This window comes from Condylostylus longicornis, unplaced genomic scaffold (assembly GCF_029603195.1).
Source record: "Condylostylus longicornis isolate FDR11 unplaced genomic scaffold, ASM2960319v2 ptg000072l, whole genome shotgun sequence".
NCBI classification, from domain to species: domain Eukaryota; kingdom Metazoa; phylum Arthropoda; class Insecta; order Diptera; family Dolichopodidae; genus Condylostylus; species Condylostylus longicornis.
The window spans coordinates 1,441,890-1,458,375 of NW_026578040.1; the positions used below are offsets into that span (position 1 = coordinate 1,441,890).

The 16,486-nt window shown below is 26.1% G+C and overlaps 1 protein-coding gene across 6 annotated transcripts in view; it reads right to left on the minus strand.

Moving 5' to 3' along the window:
* The window catches only part of LOC129612407 (protein madd-4), a 213,761-nt gene that overhangs the window by 26,750 nt on the left and 170,525 nt on the right, over positions 1-16,486 (minus strand). For all 6 annotated transcript variants that reach the window (XM_055525980.1, XM_055525978.1, XM_055525982.1 and 3 more), the window contains 4 exons: positions 10,524-11,695; positions 10,304-10,370; positions 5,831-5,927; positions 3,990-4,106 (listed from right to left, as the gene is read on the minus strand). In XM_055525980.1, coding sequence (XP_055381955.1) covers positions 3,990-4,106; positions 5,831-5,927; positions 10,304-10,370; positions 10,524-11,695 — 1,453 coding nt within the window. The remainder of the gene's footprint in view (positions 1-3,989; positions 4,107-5,830; positions 5,928-10,303; positions 10,371-10,523; positions 11,696-16,486) is intronic.

Consider the following 16,486-nt stretch of genomic DNA (forward strand, 5'->3'; position numbering starts at 1 on the left):
AATGCGGTCGGTTATGTGCTGGCCACATCAGATTTTTTTTTTTTTAATTTCTATTCCAAAATTTATGTTATGAAATTTTTATTTATTTGAAAGGTATGATTTTGAAAATTTATCATTTAATTCATAAAAAAATAAAGGAATTTCATAGAAAGTTAGAGAAACCCTTTTCCTACATTCACTTCATCTAACATCGCCTTATATTCACTTTAATTACGTGGAACGAGTAAAGTTTGTTTGTATTGAAAAGATTGTCAACCTTATTTTAATTTGGAATTTAATTTAGTAAAAATTTTATAAGGATATTTTCTCAATAAGGAATTTCAATGCAAAAGGTATTTGAAATAATATTAACCTTTTTTGTATATTAAAAAGGTTATTTATTAAAACTTCAAAATATATTGTAGAAAATACATTTTCAGTTATAAAAAGCAAATTAAACAACTACATAAAATAGCAAAATGAAAACTTTGAATTAGAAAAAAAAGTTATAAATGAAGCGAGAAAAAATAGGGTTGACCGTGTCAATTCTGCGATACCCGTACGAATTTGTTATCCTATGTGCGAATAAATATATCATAGCTGACTATGGGACAGACTATAACTTTAAGTTACCATATTAATTTATGCAACATTTCAATACTGTGTCTTCAATATTTTTTAAGATATGACCAAACTACTATTGAAGTTGTACGGCTGCTTATAGAAAGATCCAAGCAATTTCAGTGACTTTTATCAAACACATCGGCGCTACTAATATATTCGCTTGTGTGAAATTTCTATATCACAGCTTTTATAGTTTCTGAGGTATAGCCAAATAACTTTTGAAGTTATATGGTAGCTACCAGGAGGAGCCGAGCAATTTCAACGACTTTTATCAAACACATTGGACCTACAAATATATTTACTCGTTCGAAATTTCAATACCACAGCTTTTATAGTTTTTAAGATAGAGCCAAATAAATTATGGCTATTTAGAATATTAAATATATATATGATAATTTGAGGTTGTATGGCAGCTACTGGAACCAGTACCAAGATCATATCCAATTTAAATAGGGTTCTGGCATTTACTATAACATATCATACTTAGAGCAATTAATTTTGAGTTATCGTTGGGACGGACGGACGGACAGACAAAACTAAATCGACCCAGAATTCGACCTCTGATCAAAAACATGTACTTGAGTCTATATCTCAGACCATTATTTGTTAGCGTTACACACGGTAAGGCAAATTTAATATACCCTCGAACATGCGTTCGTACGGGTATTAAAAGTAGAGGAAAATAGTGCACTTTAAGTCGATTTCATTTTCTAATAGATTTTGATTTTCTGAAACTAACACTGTCGTTAGGGTAATTAAGTGAAAACTACAGTTTTTTCGTTAAAAAATATTTCACTTTCTTAAAATTAATAATTATGCTTCACTATTATGTTGATCCTAATATTTACAATGTTTTGGGAATTCTGCATAAAAAGTGTCAAATATCAACAATTTCAAAAATTCTGTAAGATAAAATATCTTAAGATCTTGAAGATGAGAATCAAAAATTTTATTTTTTTCCTTATTTTTAACTAATTTATTGAATTTTGAAATAAATTTTTGTTTCGGAAAAAAATTAAATAAATAATTTCGCCTATGGAAATTTTTTCATTTTTATATGAAAATTCCTAATGGTTCCAATAACTAACACAAATAATTTACTTTACATATTTGATAAAATTTGGTTTAACCATTTTATATTGCAATAACATATTTTATATTGGAAGTTAAGGCAAATTTAAACTAAAAATAATGAAATTTAAGTTTGAATCTATTACAAAGAATAATATTTATTACAAAGAATCTATTAAAGAATTTTTATTTAATTATTTATAAACAATAAATAATTTTAAATAAAATAAAGTTAGGTCCAACCAATTGTTTGTATTGTAGCACTTTTCCCTTCAACATGTGAAAGTACTGCTTGTAAAAACAATCTAGGTATACCTACCACACTTTCAAAATTATCGGGAGGCGATAACTTAAGAGGGGGTGGAGGTTGAAAATAATTTTTTTCTAACGAAGCGAACTATTTATTAGTGTCTGAAAGCCGTTTCAGACATTTATAACCTGGGGTTTAGGAGAAAAACGAAATCAAAAGTTTGGAAAAAACAGATTTTAGATAACAGTAAATTTTAACGGCTATTTTGTTTTTTAATGTTTAATTATAGTATACCGCCATAGAAGAAGCAACCCACTACTCAATTTGAAAATGCTTATGGTTTCGCTGTAATAAATAGTTGAAAAATGGTATTTTTAGTGTTTTGGAGAAGTAAACTTTTAGAGAGGGCGAAATAGGTAAAAATTTTTTTTGTGCGAAAATTAGTTTCTAGTAAAGATTTATGCACAAATAAAATTTCAACTTTCTATCTTCAGGGGTGTAGAAAAGTTTTGTAAACAGACACATGTCCACGGATATGTGTGAAACTGTCGTCCACGGACGATAGAGTGAAACTAATAAGTACTTTTTTAAAATTTTTGAAAAAAGTACTTATTAGTACTTTAAAAAAAAAAAGTGCTAAAAAGGTAAAAAAAATCTGATATGATGAGCACATAACCGCCCACAATGCATGTAGTCTAATACAAGTGTTGCAGAAGATTATGAAAATGAGTTTCGAACACTTTTTTACAATTTTAATATCACTAGCAAGCTTTTAGTTAACATACCTAAAAAAGTGTTAATTTGGCTCTGTGAAAAGTTCACCAGTTAGTTTCGATAACAACCAGAACTCAAATATTCAATTTCAAGAATTCCCATCAATCTGTTCCATAAAAAATGTAAAATCGGGCCCCTATTCGGTTATATGTTTATTGTTTTAACATCCTGAATTAAATTTGAAGGAAATTGGTTGATTATTTCTCTTTACATACGCAAAAATGTGAAATCGACACGCAAAAAGGTTCAGTTTGTCAGTGCACACACAGACAGAGAGACCGATAGGTTGCTAAAAATAGTTTATTTACACTTCGCTACTACGGAGAATTGCGTTTCCACCGAAGAATGCAAAATTTGTTGCCATCATATATTCTGCCTCCCTGTATACGGACGGTAATAAATAAATAAAATGTACGATCTCGATCACTAGCACCGTTTAAAAAAACATCATTCTTTGTTTTTGCCATAACAGTATCAAAGCAAATGTAAAATGTTATTCTCTACTAGACTTTATTAATGGTTAATTTCCCGATGACTAAATGATGACGATGATTTTTACTATATTTACAAACATCGTACAAGATAGTTTTTCAATATTTGATTTATTTTTTTACTTTTTTTTTATAACTCTGAATTGCGAAACGGATATTTAATACTTTCCTAAAATTTTCTTGTTAGTCAGTAGAAAATTTATTATAAATTCCACAATAACGTAATATGCTAACTCCAAACTAATTTTAATGTCGACGTGAGATGAAAATTTACTCTAGTTATTTGATTTAAATTAAATTTAGTTTCATAAAATTTTAAAAAATGTTTTTTAAATCGTATTTTCTATTTAGAAATTAAAAATAATGCTTGTAAAAAGAAATTCAAACGAAATAATTGTATAGTTGCTGTTTTAAAAAACAATTATAAAGATAAAATAAAGAACAACTTCTGAAAAATCTAATTAAAACATACTAATTATAAAATTAAATTGTAATAATTATAGATATTTTCAGTCTTCTGGAATCACAAAACATAAATAAAAAGAAAAATGTAAAATGAATTGAAAAATTTAAAAAAAAAAATAAAAGAAAATGGCAAAGAATCAGATGACATTTTTTTCCATTGAAAAAATGCCACGTGTGCATATTTTGTATATATGTATGTATGTGTGTACTGAAAAAACACATGATTATATAAACCAAAATCTATGAAAATATTTTACTGTCCGTGTTTTAACACTTATTTTTCTGAAGATATTTTATATTTTTTAAAAGTTGAATTTGGTTTATACAATTCTCACCTGTAAACTAGCAAGAAGTGCTTCAAAATAGGGCATTTTTAAAATACTTCTAGAACCAGAACTTGTTGCAGTCGTTGGAGGCGGAATACCACCTTGAGCTTGTTGAATAAGTTGTGACTGAAAAATTATTTTTTATTCATTTCCAGTTTATTTCTTTAAAATTCTTTAATTTAAATTTTAATATAAAACAATTATATTTTTGTTTTGTTGTTTATTTTTGTATAATCAATATGTATAATATTTTGTATAGTCAATAAAGAACAAAGAACACATACAATTAAAAATAAAAGTACGAATAACAATAACGTGTGCGTGTATGAATATATAAATTTGTTTCTCTGTTTTTATATTATATAAAATTATTAATTATTGATAAATAAATATAATGGAATGAAAAAAAAGAATAAGAAAAATAAATTTATATTGCGTTCTTAATGACGAATTGATTTTTAAAATCGAGCATTTTAATTTAAAAACACATTTATAATTAATGCATGGAATCAAAGAATTTTAAATTGTATGAATTGTAATGATTATTTTATTGGTTTTCAATTGAATTATGGATAAAAAGCAAATGAAATAAAAATGGTTTTAATACATAGAAAGAATAAGGGATAAAATATGAATTAATTATTAATTACACTTTATAAAAAGTGTAATTAAAGGTCCAGATATAATCCCTTTTCATAATTTTTAATTACTTTCATAGATAAACAGGAAGTATGTTGTGGGTAATAGTTAATTTATGCGGTGCCTTTTGACTCATTATTATTGCTATATGCAAACACTTCATCCCTAATATGTACTTAGAGAAAACAAAATTAATATTTCGGAGTGGTATTTAAAAATGCTTAAAATTTATTGCATTAATTTTAACTTTAAAGATTTTTTAAAGAAGCTCTTAAATATATGAATTTTTTTTTTAGTTATTGAAATTAAAATTGTTGCGTTCAGTTTTCTTGACAGCATGAATGGATTCCATTTTTGAAAAAAGAAGGCAAAACAGCTTGATTCTTTAATGTACAATATTGAAATGCAACAATACCCAATTCTGTAATTACAGTTATTTCGTTTTAAAACCATTATTTTGTGTACTGAATAAATTTTTTGCGTAAATTCAAATAATTTTTTAAAAATATTGTTCTTTTAATCAATTTTATTACATTATTACTATTAAAATAAATTTTTCTTACAAAAATTTTAACATAAAAATTTTTTTAAACAAAATTTTTGTAGATTTTTAAACAAATCAATAACTTCATATAAAACCAAAGACCTACTTTAAAAATGGCTAATATTAAAGAGAAATTTTTTTAATAAAAAATATCCCACATTTCATATTAACACAAAAAGATAACAAATTTTTTTTATTTTGAAACAGGCCCCATTGATTGGAGGAAGGAAATCATCATTTATATATCCTTGGGGATTCAACCTGATATCCTTTCTTTATATTTATATGACTAATATCGGAGAAATACAAACAAAATGCTATGATCAAAAAACATAAACAAAAACATTAGAAAAATAACTGTTTATTCAAAAATGTATAAACCAACACACAAAAAGTAACTAAAATAGCACTGGAACTAAAATATAGGAAAAAAAGCAAGAACAAAATAAATAATAACACTGACAAATCTATTCTTGTAAAAATAACAAAAAAAAAATTCAAGCAAAATAAAGCAAACAATTTGTTTTTTTTTTTTCCTTTTTTTTTGTTCGGTAACAAGGACAATAAATAAAAAACAAACAAGCGAACAATAAAAAAAGTGAAGAAAAATAATAGTAAAAGTCATATACAAAATAAGTTTTATTTCTTATATAAAAGTTTATAATACCTCATCTTCCATTATACTACTGTCTGCATGTTGCATCCCGTCACCCGATTTCAATCGACTTTTCTCTTTATTATTCCTATCCTTCTGTTTCTTTTTACTGAAATTAAAAATCAAGAAATATAAATAAGAAAAATACACAAAATAAAAGTAAAGTACAGACAAAATTGGATTTCTTCTATACGTTATATTGGAGATGCTAACCAACAGGAAATTGCAATATATCATCTAATAAACATAATAACAGGACCTATACCCATATATTTTATAATAGTTTGTGTTTCGTTTTTGTATACACATATGATTAAATTTAGGTTATATATTTAGTCATTACAAATTGAAGGGCAATATAGTAATCTCAGGATAGAGTTACTTGAAATGGGACAATGAGAAAAAAGACTAGTTTTATTTTGCTTTGAAATATTAATCTAATACGAGTATAATTGTTATATTTGAGAGAAATTACACTTTCGTTGGTGGCAATCCACTTCAATTTTAAATGTAATTTTCAAAATTTCAAATTGTTTTGATTATCAGCTAATTTTGAAAGACTGAGATTAAGATTAAGCTTAAAATTTATTACATTCCAAATTTTTTTTAATCCCAATTTGAAAAATTCGTTTTATTTCTTATTCTATACTAAATTATAATGTTTTGGTTGTTAATGGTGGTTTATAATATATTTATTTTTCCTAACCATTTTGGGAATTTTAATTTTATATAAATTTTAATTATTCGTCCTCCATATTGTTTATATTAATACTCGTAGATGTATTTTTTGCTACAATTTCTTCTTATGTAATTTTGGAAGAATGTTGAATTAATTAAAAACTGAAAGAAATATTAGTTGTCTCATTTAAAGTATAATATTTACTCGACTTTCACCAAAGTAGAAGTACAAAGCCAATTATCTAAATAAATGATGAATCAAAAAGATAGGTATTTTGCTATAAATCAGATTTTCTCATTACCACTTGTCCTCAGTTGCCCATTTTTATTTAAAAAATCAGATACATGTTGAATACATTGAAATAAAAATGATTATTATCATATAAATAAAAATTTTGGAGAACTTACACATTTTTCGGCGTTTATGGAAAATTTCTTGCAAAATGCAATTTGAAACCGTAACTATCTGGTCAAATGGGCTAGATATATTGTGCGGTAATAAAAAAGGAAAAGTTTTCAACATTTGGATTTTAGGTTCAATCTTGTTAGAATCAGTTCTAACTTCTTATTAGAAGTTAAAAAACTAGCTTTTTTTAATAAATGTTACTTAACACTTGACCTATTTTGTCAAATGACTGACTTTTTGGTTCAATTAATATTCAAATATTATTCGAAGAGCATTTTATTATTGTTGAAAACATTCATAAAATTGATTGAAATTTGAAAGTATGAAAGTTTGGTTGTTTTTTTGATCATCAAATTTATTTTTCTTGTTCCTCTTTTCATATTGGGAAAACAATTCAAGCTATATAAATAATCTCTATATCACTGTTTACATTCCCGATAATACAAAATGGAAAACGTTTTGTGAAATAATGGCTTATTCTATCACCCAAAATTTTTTTAATGCTGGTAACTCTATGGAAATGAGAAATATAACAAAAATTGAAGAAAAGGATGGACTTTTCATCAAGTGATGAATTTTTTTATAATCGGGGTTTCTTTTCTGTTTTTTAATTTTTGTCTATATAGGAATGGGATTTGTATGAAATATACCTAACGTTTAAACAGACCAACAAATAGATTAATATGAGTATATCATAGTATGTCAAGTAATGTGAATAGGCTTGAATCTAATATCATATTTTTGTATTATGCTGGGCTATTGTCGTTGCTTTTTGGGAAAAAAAATGTTTTGTTGTACTTTTGGTTCTATGTATTTTGTTTGTGTTTCTGCTTTTTTCATCATGTTATATGGGGATAAAAACTAATTTTGGCCATGTAAGTTTTAACAGAGAACATAAATAAATAATATTTTTTATTCATTTTGATGCAGATACACAACACAAACATAAGTACATAAACACTATAATTTCATATAAGAATATTAAGTTTTTATATCTCTATTATATATGTTATGTAAATTTCAGCTTAAGTTTTGTAAGTTGTATGCTATATTACTTAGAAAGAATGTTTAAGTAATACCAATGAAATAATACCATCTGTTTTAAGCTCATATGTCACTTCTCTTGTTTGTGAATTAAAAGCATTAAGATGTGAATTTTGGTATATAATTTCTAGTCTATAATTTTTGCTCTTATTGGCAAAATGCTATCCAATACTCGTATAATTTTCTGTTTCTTTATGATTTATTTTCTAAATCTGTTATTATTGCTATATAAAATTGGTCTTACAATCCTAGATGAGCTTGGATCCTGAAAGGAAAGACTAAAAAAAAGTAAAGATTAAGGACGTCCTTTTTTAGTTCTTTAGTTTCTATTTTTTAGTTCAAATAATTTCAGATCATTCCTACGAAATAGATTTTTTTTTTAATTGTTTCCGAAAATTAGATCGTAAATTTTGATTGGAAATAAGCTTCAAGTTTTTATGGATGTTATTTTTTATTTTTTTATAAATGGATAACTATTTAATTTTATTTTTATGTCTGGAATAACCAGTTGATCAAAAATCCTTAATTCTGCTGTTGTATAGAATAAATTATATAGAATGGATCTTGAGCAAGTAAAACTTCTGTATGGAGACAATATTCACAGTTGAACCGATTCCGAAATCACTAAAAGTCCTTATAACTGACATTTAGTGATTTGAAATATTAAGTCCAAAAACGTTCCAGTGTCAGATGCGCCTGATTAAATAAGATTTGCAAAGCTAAAAACGAGGGTTCTTTGTTTTACGTAGTGTCTGCATGGTTTATATGCGATTATTGGAAAAAACTCGCATTTGAAGCGGCTATTTTTTTTTCCTTTTTCACTCCTAGGAGGAGCATTAGTGCATGATATCATAGATAGTCATGCCCAGTTTCATTGCGCCATTCAGTTTTTTTAACTAGGTAGAACTAGCCTGCCGTAGTTTTTTTCTCTATATTGAAGATTTAAGATTATTGATACTGTTTATTTTTCATAGTTTTAATATCAAGTATTTTTTATAAGTATTGTATATTAAAACTATAATATTGAATATAATTTTTATAGTGACCTGATCGCGGTTTGACAACCGAGCCCCTTCCGTTTCTATACTTCATTTAAAAAAAAACTTTAAATGCAATTTTTTTTTGTTGAAATCAAATATTCAATATATCCCTCAAATACTAATTAGTTTTCTATATCTTTTTTATTGTTTCAACCGAATTAAGTTTGAATCCAAAATCAGTTCCAAAACAAATCAAAAGTTTAAATCTAAAATCGAAGTGTGAATTCATTTATATATTTACCCTCTCAACTTGGGACTTTTTTCCTTCAGCCTTATAATTTTATTACATGACCAGATTGGTTGCAATATTTCTTTTGTTGTGTAGTTACAGAAAGTTTTTTTTTAAATTGCATTTATTTATTTAATGAAATTCATTTCTTGGGAAAATAAAATCATAAAATTCTATTATTACATTCTCCTCTTGTTTTTCTTTTATTTGCATATATGACAACTTCTACATCTTGTAAATTTTTTATATTTGTATACTAAAATTTGTTCTATGTGTACATAATTTATTCTTTTAAGAATATTTATTTCATATATGTATGTACGAAATATTTAAAATTAATGTTATATTAATAATTTTAAAAATTAAAAAAATAATCAATATTTGTTTACACATGTGCAAATAAAATTTCAAGAGAATTATGAATTGAATGAAGATTATATCACGTTTAAATATTTGGTTAGATTTTCATTAAAACTTATAATAAAAATTGCAATTATGTATACGGTTGTATAACTTATGGTTTTGTTCGAATATAATTTGTTTTATCGACAAAAGAGACTTTTTTTAAGTCTTTCAATTGAATCATGAATCGATTGATCTAGAAAAATTCCTCTTTCTTCTTGCTTTTCCACTTGCCGAGACGACTTCTGTGAAAAAGTTAAACATTTAATAACAAAATAATAAAAAATTATCTTGAGATTTTGTTAGCATTAAGAACTTTTCCATGAAATTAAGTTAAATACGAGTAAATTTCTTATATGTAATCTTTATATTCATAGCTATACAAAAATTTTATAATAATTTTATTTAATTTCATTTTACTTTTGAAATTTTAATGCGCAAAAATAAACAGAAGTAGTATAGAAAAGAAAAAGAATTTTTTTAAGAAGTTTTAAGTCCACATTATTGCATTTTTTTATAATTTGCGGTTATCTTACATATTATATGTGGTCATAGCATTTTTGGAAATTTTATACAATTTTTTCATATATTTTTAAGAAAAACTAATTTTCCAAAAGTTCAATCTTCTGAATACTAATGCTTATAATATTGGATTAAATATACATTTATACATAAATAAATCATACCTATCCTCTGATGTCATATCGGCTGATGTTAAAAATTCTGTTTCACTACGTTCCCGGACGGATCGATCTGAAAAAAGAAAGAAAATTATCAGAATATATTATTCTGAACATACACAGTTCACCTTTGATCATAAATTTTAAATTTAAATTGTCGAACAAGGTATTGAAACTTTAATAAGAATTTTTATTTTTACACATTTTAAAAATTTTTAATTTGTACCTGATTCATCACGATGTCTATCGTAATCTTCGACTTGCATACCAGGTTTGGCTTTCACATCAATATTAATTTCAGCTGAACTTAATCCAGCATGACATGAGTAAATTCCACTATCTCTAAATGTTATGTCAAGAATACGTAAGGCACCTTTTTTGGATACCTTGAATTTTCTACTTTTCGGTAATGGCTTATGATCTTTGCTCCATCTAATTTTTGTTCGATTATAACGCTTTACAGGACATTTAATTTTTACTTGTGTACCAAAGAATACCTCAGCAGCGCCACCAATTTTGAGAGAAATTTTATTTTTCTTCGGATCATGTTGCTTATATGTTGAGTTACTAACTTGTATAATTGGTTTAGGATCTTCCGGTGGGCATGCTTTAACATTACAAGGTTTTGTTGTTGCTGGCTTTGCACTTGGACACATTGAAACGGGGCGCTCTATTTTATGTTCTTGTGCCATTATCTGTTTACATTCAACTTTTCTTTCTTTGACTCCTTGACCACATGTATGAGAACATTTTGACCACTCGCCAACTTCCCATCTTACGGGGCAATCTAATACATTACAATATTGACGATCTGGTGGTGGTGGTTGAGGACACATATTATTTGGTACCACCATTGTATTCTCTCCACCTCTTGTTACTTCATGTATGCACTGTACTTCACGTGTTTTAATACCAATGCCACATGATTTCGAACATGGTGAATAATCAGAATAGTTCCACCGTGGGGGACATGGGCGATCATTACAAGTTCGAACACGCGCTTCTGGTTTTGTTTCTGGTGAACATAAAAATGGTGATACAACTCTACCATTGTCTTCTCTAACACAATTGATTATCAGTTCTTCGACCCCACCTAAACATGACGCGCTACAACTAGTGTAACCCTGTTCTCGCCATACGTATGTTTTTCCTGGTTCCGATACACCCACTTTAATAGAATCACGTGGGTATTGATCATCATAACCGTATGGTAACATACATGGATCCATAACACAATGTTCGATTTCAGCTTTTGGTGGTGGTCCTTCGCATAAACTATTATTAACTGTGGCCACAGTTTTTGAATATTCAAGAAAAATTTTACATTTCCATTCTTTCCTTCGAATACCTTCACCGCAAGTTACACTACACGCTGACCATTCAGTATCTTGAATATATCTGAAATAAAAAAAATTAATTATAAGTCAATATTCAGAAAATTTACTCAGTAATAACGTATATTTTGCAATAAACATGTTTGTGATTGTATGTGAATACGTAATAATAATTTTGCTGTAACTGAGAGTATGTGGTCTCGTTGAAATTAGGATACAGGATTATTTGCGGATACAAGAAATAAAAGCAATTTAATAGAAATATGGCTCTTAATGCATTCTACGTATATTTTTAATATTCCCAAATTCACATATAACTAACAATAATTTTTTAAAAGTGGCAAAGAAAAAAAAAAGAAATGGTGCTTGTTCCATGGATAAAACTGAAAAATTCAAGTGAAACCAAAAAAAGAATGTGTAGTTTTCAATTTATTTTCTTGTTATAAATTGCCATCGAATAAATTTTTCCTGGAAAATGAAAAACCTGAACAGAAAGTCTAAATGGATTCGAAAAATTTCAATTAGGTTTATAGAAACTAATTTTTTACTTATTCTAGGTTGATTTTTTTATTGTGTGCTCCTAGTCGGAAAATCTGACAGAGCAGTTTTTCCTGTTATTTATTTTTTTTTTTACTGTATTTGGGCTACAACAATATTGAGTATATAAAGCAGCATATACCCTTAAACAGCAATTTAATTTTTTTTCATTTCTAAAAAATTAAAACGTAAGAGAAAATTTATAAATAATGAGAAAATATTTGAAAGGAGTTTGAGGACCCTACCGACAGATTTAAAAATTACGAAGGATAATTTAATAATTCTTTATTTTTTTTTTCTATTTTTTGGTTTCTTTATGCGGAAAATTTTACGTTCGTAATCGAATGTTAAATTTATGAAGAAGGAAAAAATCATTATTTTATTTCTTAATATCAAGGATATTGAAAAAAAATTCTTTAAGGTTTTGAAGTGGTTGTGTACTTTGGCATATTATATACTCCCATACACTGTGCAATTACAATACAAAATATTGAAAATAAATAGAAAAGGAATCTATACGAAGTACGGTACCCAACTATACAAAGAATATTAAAAATAAATTTTTCAAATTCCAAAGTCCTTCCAATTTAAGACTTGAATATTTAAGAATTAATTTTATTTTGACTTCAAATAGAAAAAAATATATCGTGAAATAAAACTTTATCATTTCCTGCTGTGTGTCTTTCTATTTGTGATTTGTTTTTTATTTCAAGTCAACTTAATTCAATAATTTCCAAAAATTGTAAAAAAAGTTCAAGGATTTTCTACTCTAAATTATGAAATTATAGCAAACAAACTCATATACAAATGTAAATAAATAAAAAACAATACTTCGTTAATTCCCATATACTTTTGAAAGAAGTCTTTAATTTCATTATTACGTACCTTAATGAATTATTAAATGATCTCTTATTTACTGTTCATTAACTTAAAGGTTCAAACGAAATTTATATTATATTATACATTAATTGTGTAAGAATAAAATGAGTAAAAACATGAATCTATATTTTCTACCAAGAAATAGAAAACAAAAAATAACAACGTAACAACCATATTTCCCTTTATAACTTTCTTATCTTACTTTTTTTTGTATTTAATCTGAACAATTTATACGCAGGTAACAAGTCAGTTTAAATATTTATAATCCTTGAGAAATGGTTAATTAGCTGACGTTACCTACAGGCGCTACTTAAAATATAAAAAATACAAGAACAGAAAAAAAGAGGGAAAATAAAAAATTAATCGCTTTCTTTAGAACACTAAATACACAATGAAGTCGGGAATTCGTATAATTTTGAACCTAAATGTTTAGCGGTGAAAAATTTTAATTTTCTAAAAAAAAACAAATTCTCAATACATTCATACTGTACATGTTGTCTAGCACAGTCAGAAAGTTTCTTTTATTTATATTTTTACTTGGTAAAAATGAAAATGTATTTAGCAAAATTTTGGGTTGTCTCATGTTACTTTATAAAATATCATTGTTAGAATAAAATATCATTGTTATTATAATAAAAGATATAACAACACCATTTCAAATCAATCATATTGATTATTGACACAGTATATGTATAATGTATAGGAGTTCAATTTTGTTGCATAAACATTTTGAGTATTCGGCGAATCTTTAAAATTGTTTTTTTTTGAATAAAAAAATTTAAAATCAAAACAGCCGTCATGACATACGAGTATTCTTAGTTGTCTTGGAGTTTTATTTTTACTTAAATAAAATTTGATATTTATCATGACATTTTAATTGGTACCATAAAATGAGATTTTTTGGTTACTGTTTAAATCCAGGCTGGACTTTCTACTAATGGTATTGAGCTTTATGAGACTCTAAAATTAGCTATTGAAAAAATATATAAGACTTTACATCGAATAACTTTTAAGACATTGAAAACAAAAATCATATAATTGTAGATTAACCAATTTTTTTACATGTTCATCTTTTAAATGAGTATACATTGGAACAGCACATTTATAATGTGTTTTGATATAATATCTAAGGATATAAAGATGTGTAAAACAAAAAAGAAGAAAAATTAACCTAAATCCTGACACCATGTTTTATTTTTGTGTAATGCTGAATATTTGCTTTAAAAAAAATGGTAGGCCTAAGAAAACTGACTGATTTTTATCTCATAATTCATTCAAATTAAGGATAATTTTCGCACAAAGATGAGAGAAAATTATGTAAAAAAAGTTTTGTAAACAAACTAAACAAAATCAAATTCTTTTAAAAATGTCTTTTTATACATACATATATTGAATGCTTAAACATAATATATACATATGTATGTAAATATTTCATAAGTACAAAAAAGAAATACATGCCGTATCTATATAGCAAGATCTTTAAATGTATATATTATGAGAAAGTATAGATAAACCTTCTTAAAAGCAAATCAGCTTGTTCATTAAAACATAAGTTATATCCACTTAAGGATAAGATTATTAAACTTTTGAGCTTTAGGGTATATTAGTAATGCTCCAAAATATAAAAACAAATAATAAGAAAAATAAAAAGAACAAGTTTCCCTTTCGCATGGACTATATTTTATTCGCACTCGTTTTTTATAACATTAATGTACTTTAAGTAAAATAAAAACAAAATTCCCATTTTAATCCTTTTTCTATCCTTAATAAATTTATTTTAGATTGGTAGTACGTACGATACACTTTTAACTATTACTTGGTATGGATTAAAATGTGCACAAATACACTATATAAGTTAGGTATAAGTACACATAAAGCTAATGCTTCTTATAGCGTTCTGGTCTGTAAATTCGACCGTAACATGAAAATTTGTTTTATTTTTTGCTCATTTTTATACAGGTTCTTGCTATTCTTATTTTTATTTTATAAGGCAGCATTCTAATATTTATTGCGCCTAAAAATATACAATATAAACTCCTATGTGTAATACACAATATTGTAAATTTGTACATTTTATAGAACAAATAAGTACGATATGGATCATAACTGTTGTAATATAGAGTGTGAGTTAAAAAATATTACTTAGAAAATTTTATATTATTTCTGAATACGCGTATACTTCAGTCTTTATGCTTGTATACTTGCGTATGTTTGTGTATGAAATAGTATACTCTTTTGTAAGTATCTATAAGTGTACCTACATACATATATAAATGAAAATGAAAATTTTCCATACAGAATTCGATTTAAAAAATAAAGTTTTGTTGGGTTGAAAATTAAAAACAAAAAACAACATAATAAAAAAAAAAATGAGTAAGTGAATAAAAGTCAGGAGTAAACGAGTAAAAAATTTATAAAAAAAATTAGAAAAAAAAAATTCTTTTAAGTTCCAGTCAATGGAATTTTTAAACTTCTATAAATAATTTACAGTTGGTTGCCGACAAAAGTGTAGTCGTAAAAGAAAACTAACAGGGTACTCCGAAAAATTTGATTTTTTTGTTCGAATATTTAAAATTATTTATTACAAGATTTATAATTTGAATTATACAATTCTGAAAGCGACTATGAATCCAAGTAAACTGAGTATATTTATTTATGGTACAATTTATGAATTTGAAATAGCAGCAAGTTTTGACCGCTTAACTTTTACATTTACGCCATGTGATTGTGTAAAACTTCTTAGTAATCATCTTTTTTATTACCATTTTTACTAAATAATATTTAACAAATATTATACGGAATAATTTGATTTAAACAAAACTAAGGTGGTTCATCAAATTTTTTGGATGTCGAGTTTCCGGTGGTAACGCACTTCTACACAGTAAAGAAGCATAAATAAACTTTTTAGAGAGATGTCAGTCTGTCTGTCTGTGTGTGCACGCGTGTATTTCAAGTTCGGCTGATGAAATTTTATATTATATGAAATTTTTTTGGTGAAATTTTATATGTAAGTTTATTTCGACTATGTCACGGATTGGTCAACTTTTGGGATATATCAGACCTCGGGAACTGGATCTTTTACCGGGCCTGTTTTACATTTATTATCATTTTGAAGAAAATATTCAGCAGATTTACATGAAATTTTATATATAACCTTCATCCATCCGTCCGCTAAACCTCCTTACTTTTGGAAGAAATCATGTGTCAGCAACTGAGCTTTGACTACGGTCCAAATATACATTTTTGTATATATAAAGAAAAATAATCAATCGATTTCATTGAAATTTAATATTTAAACTCGAGATGTTAAAACAATAAATCTAAAGATTTTTTTTAAAGACACTGATCTGGCGTCCATTTTACATATTTTACTATATTTACGGAACGGATTGATGAAATTTCTTGAAATTTAATATTTGAGTTCCAGTTGTTACCAGAA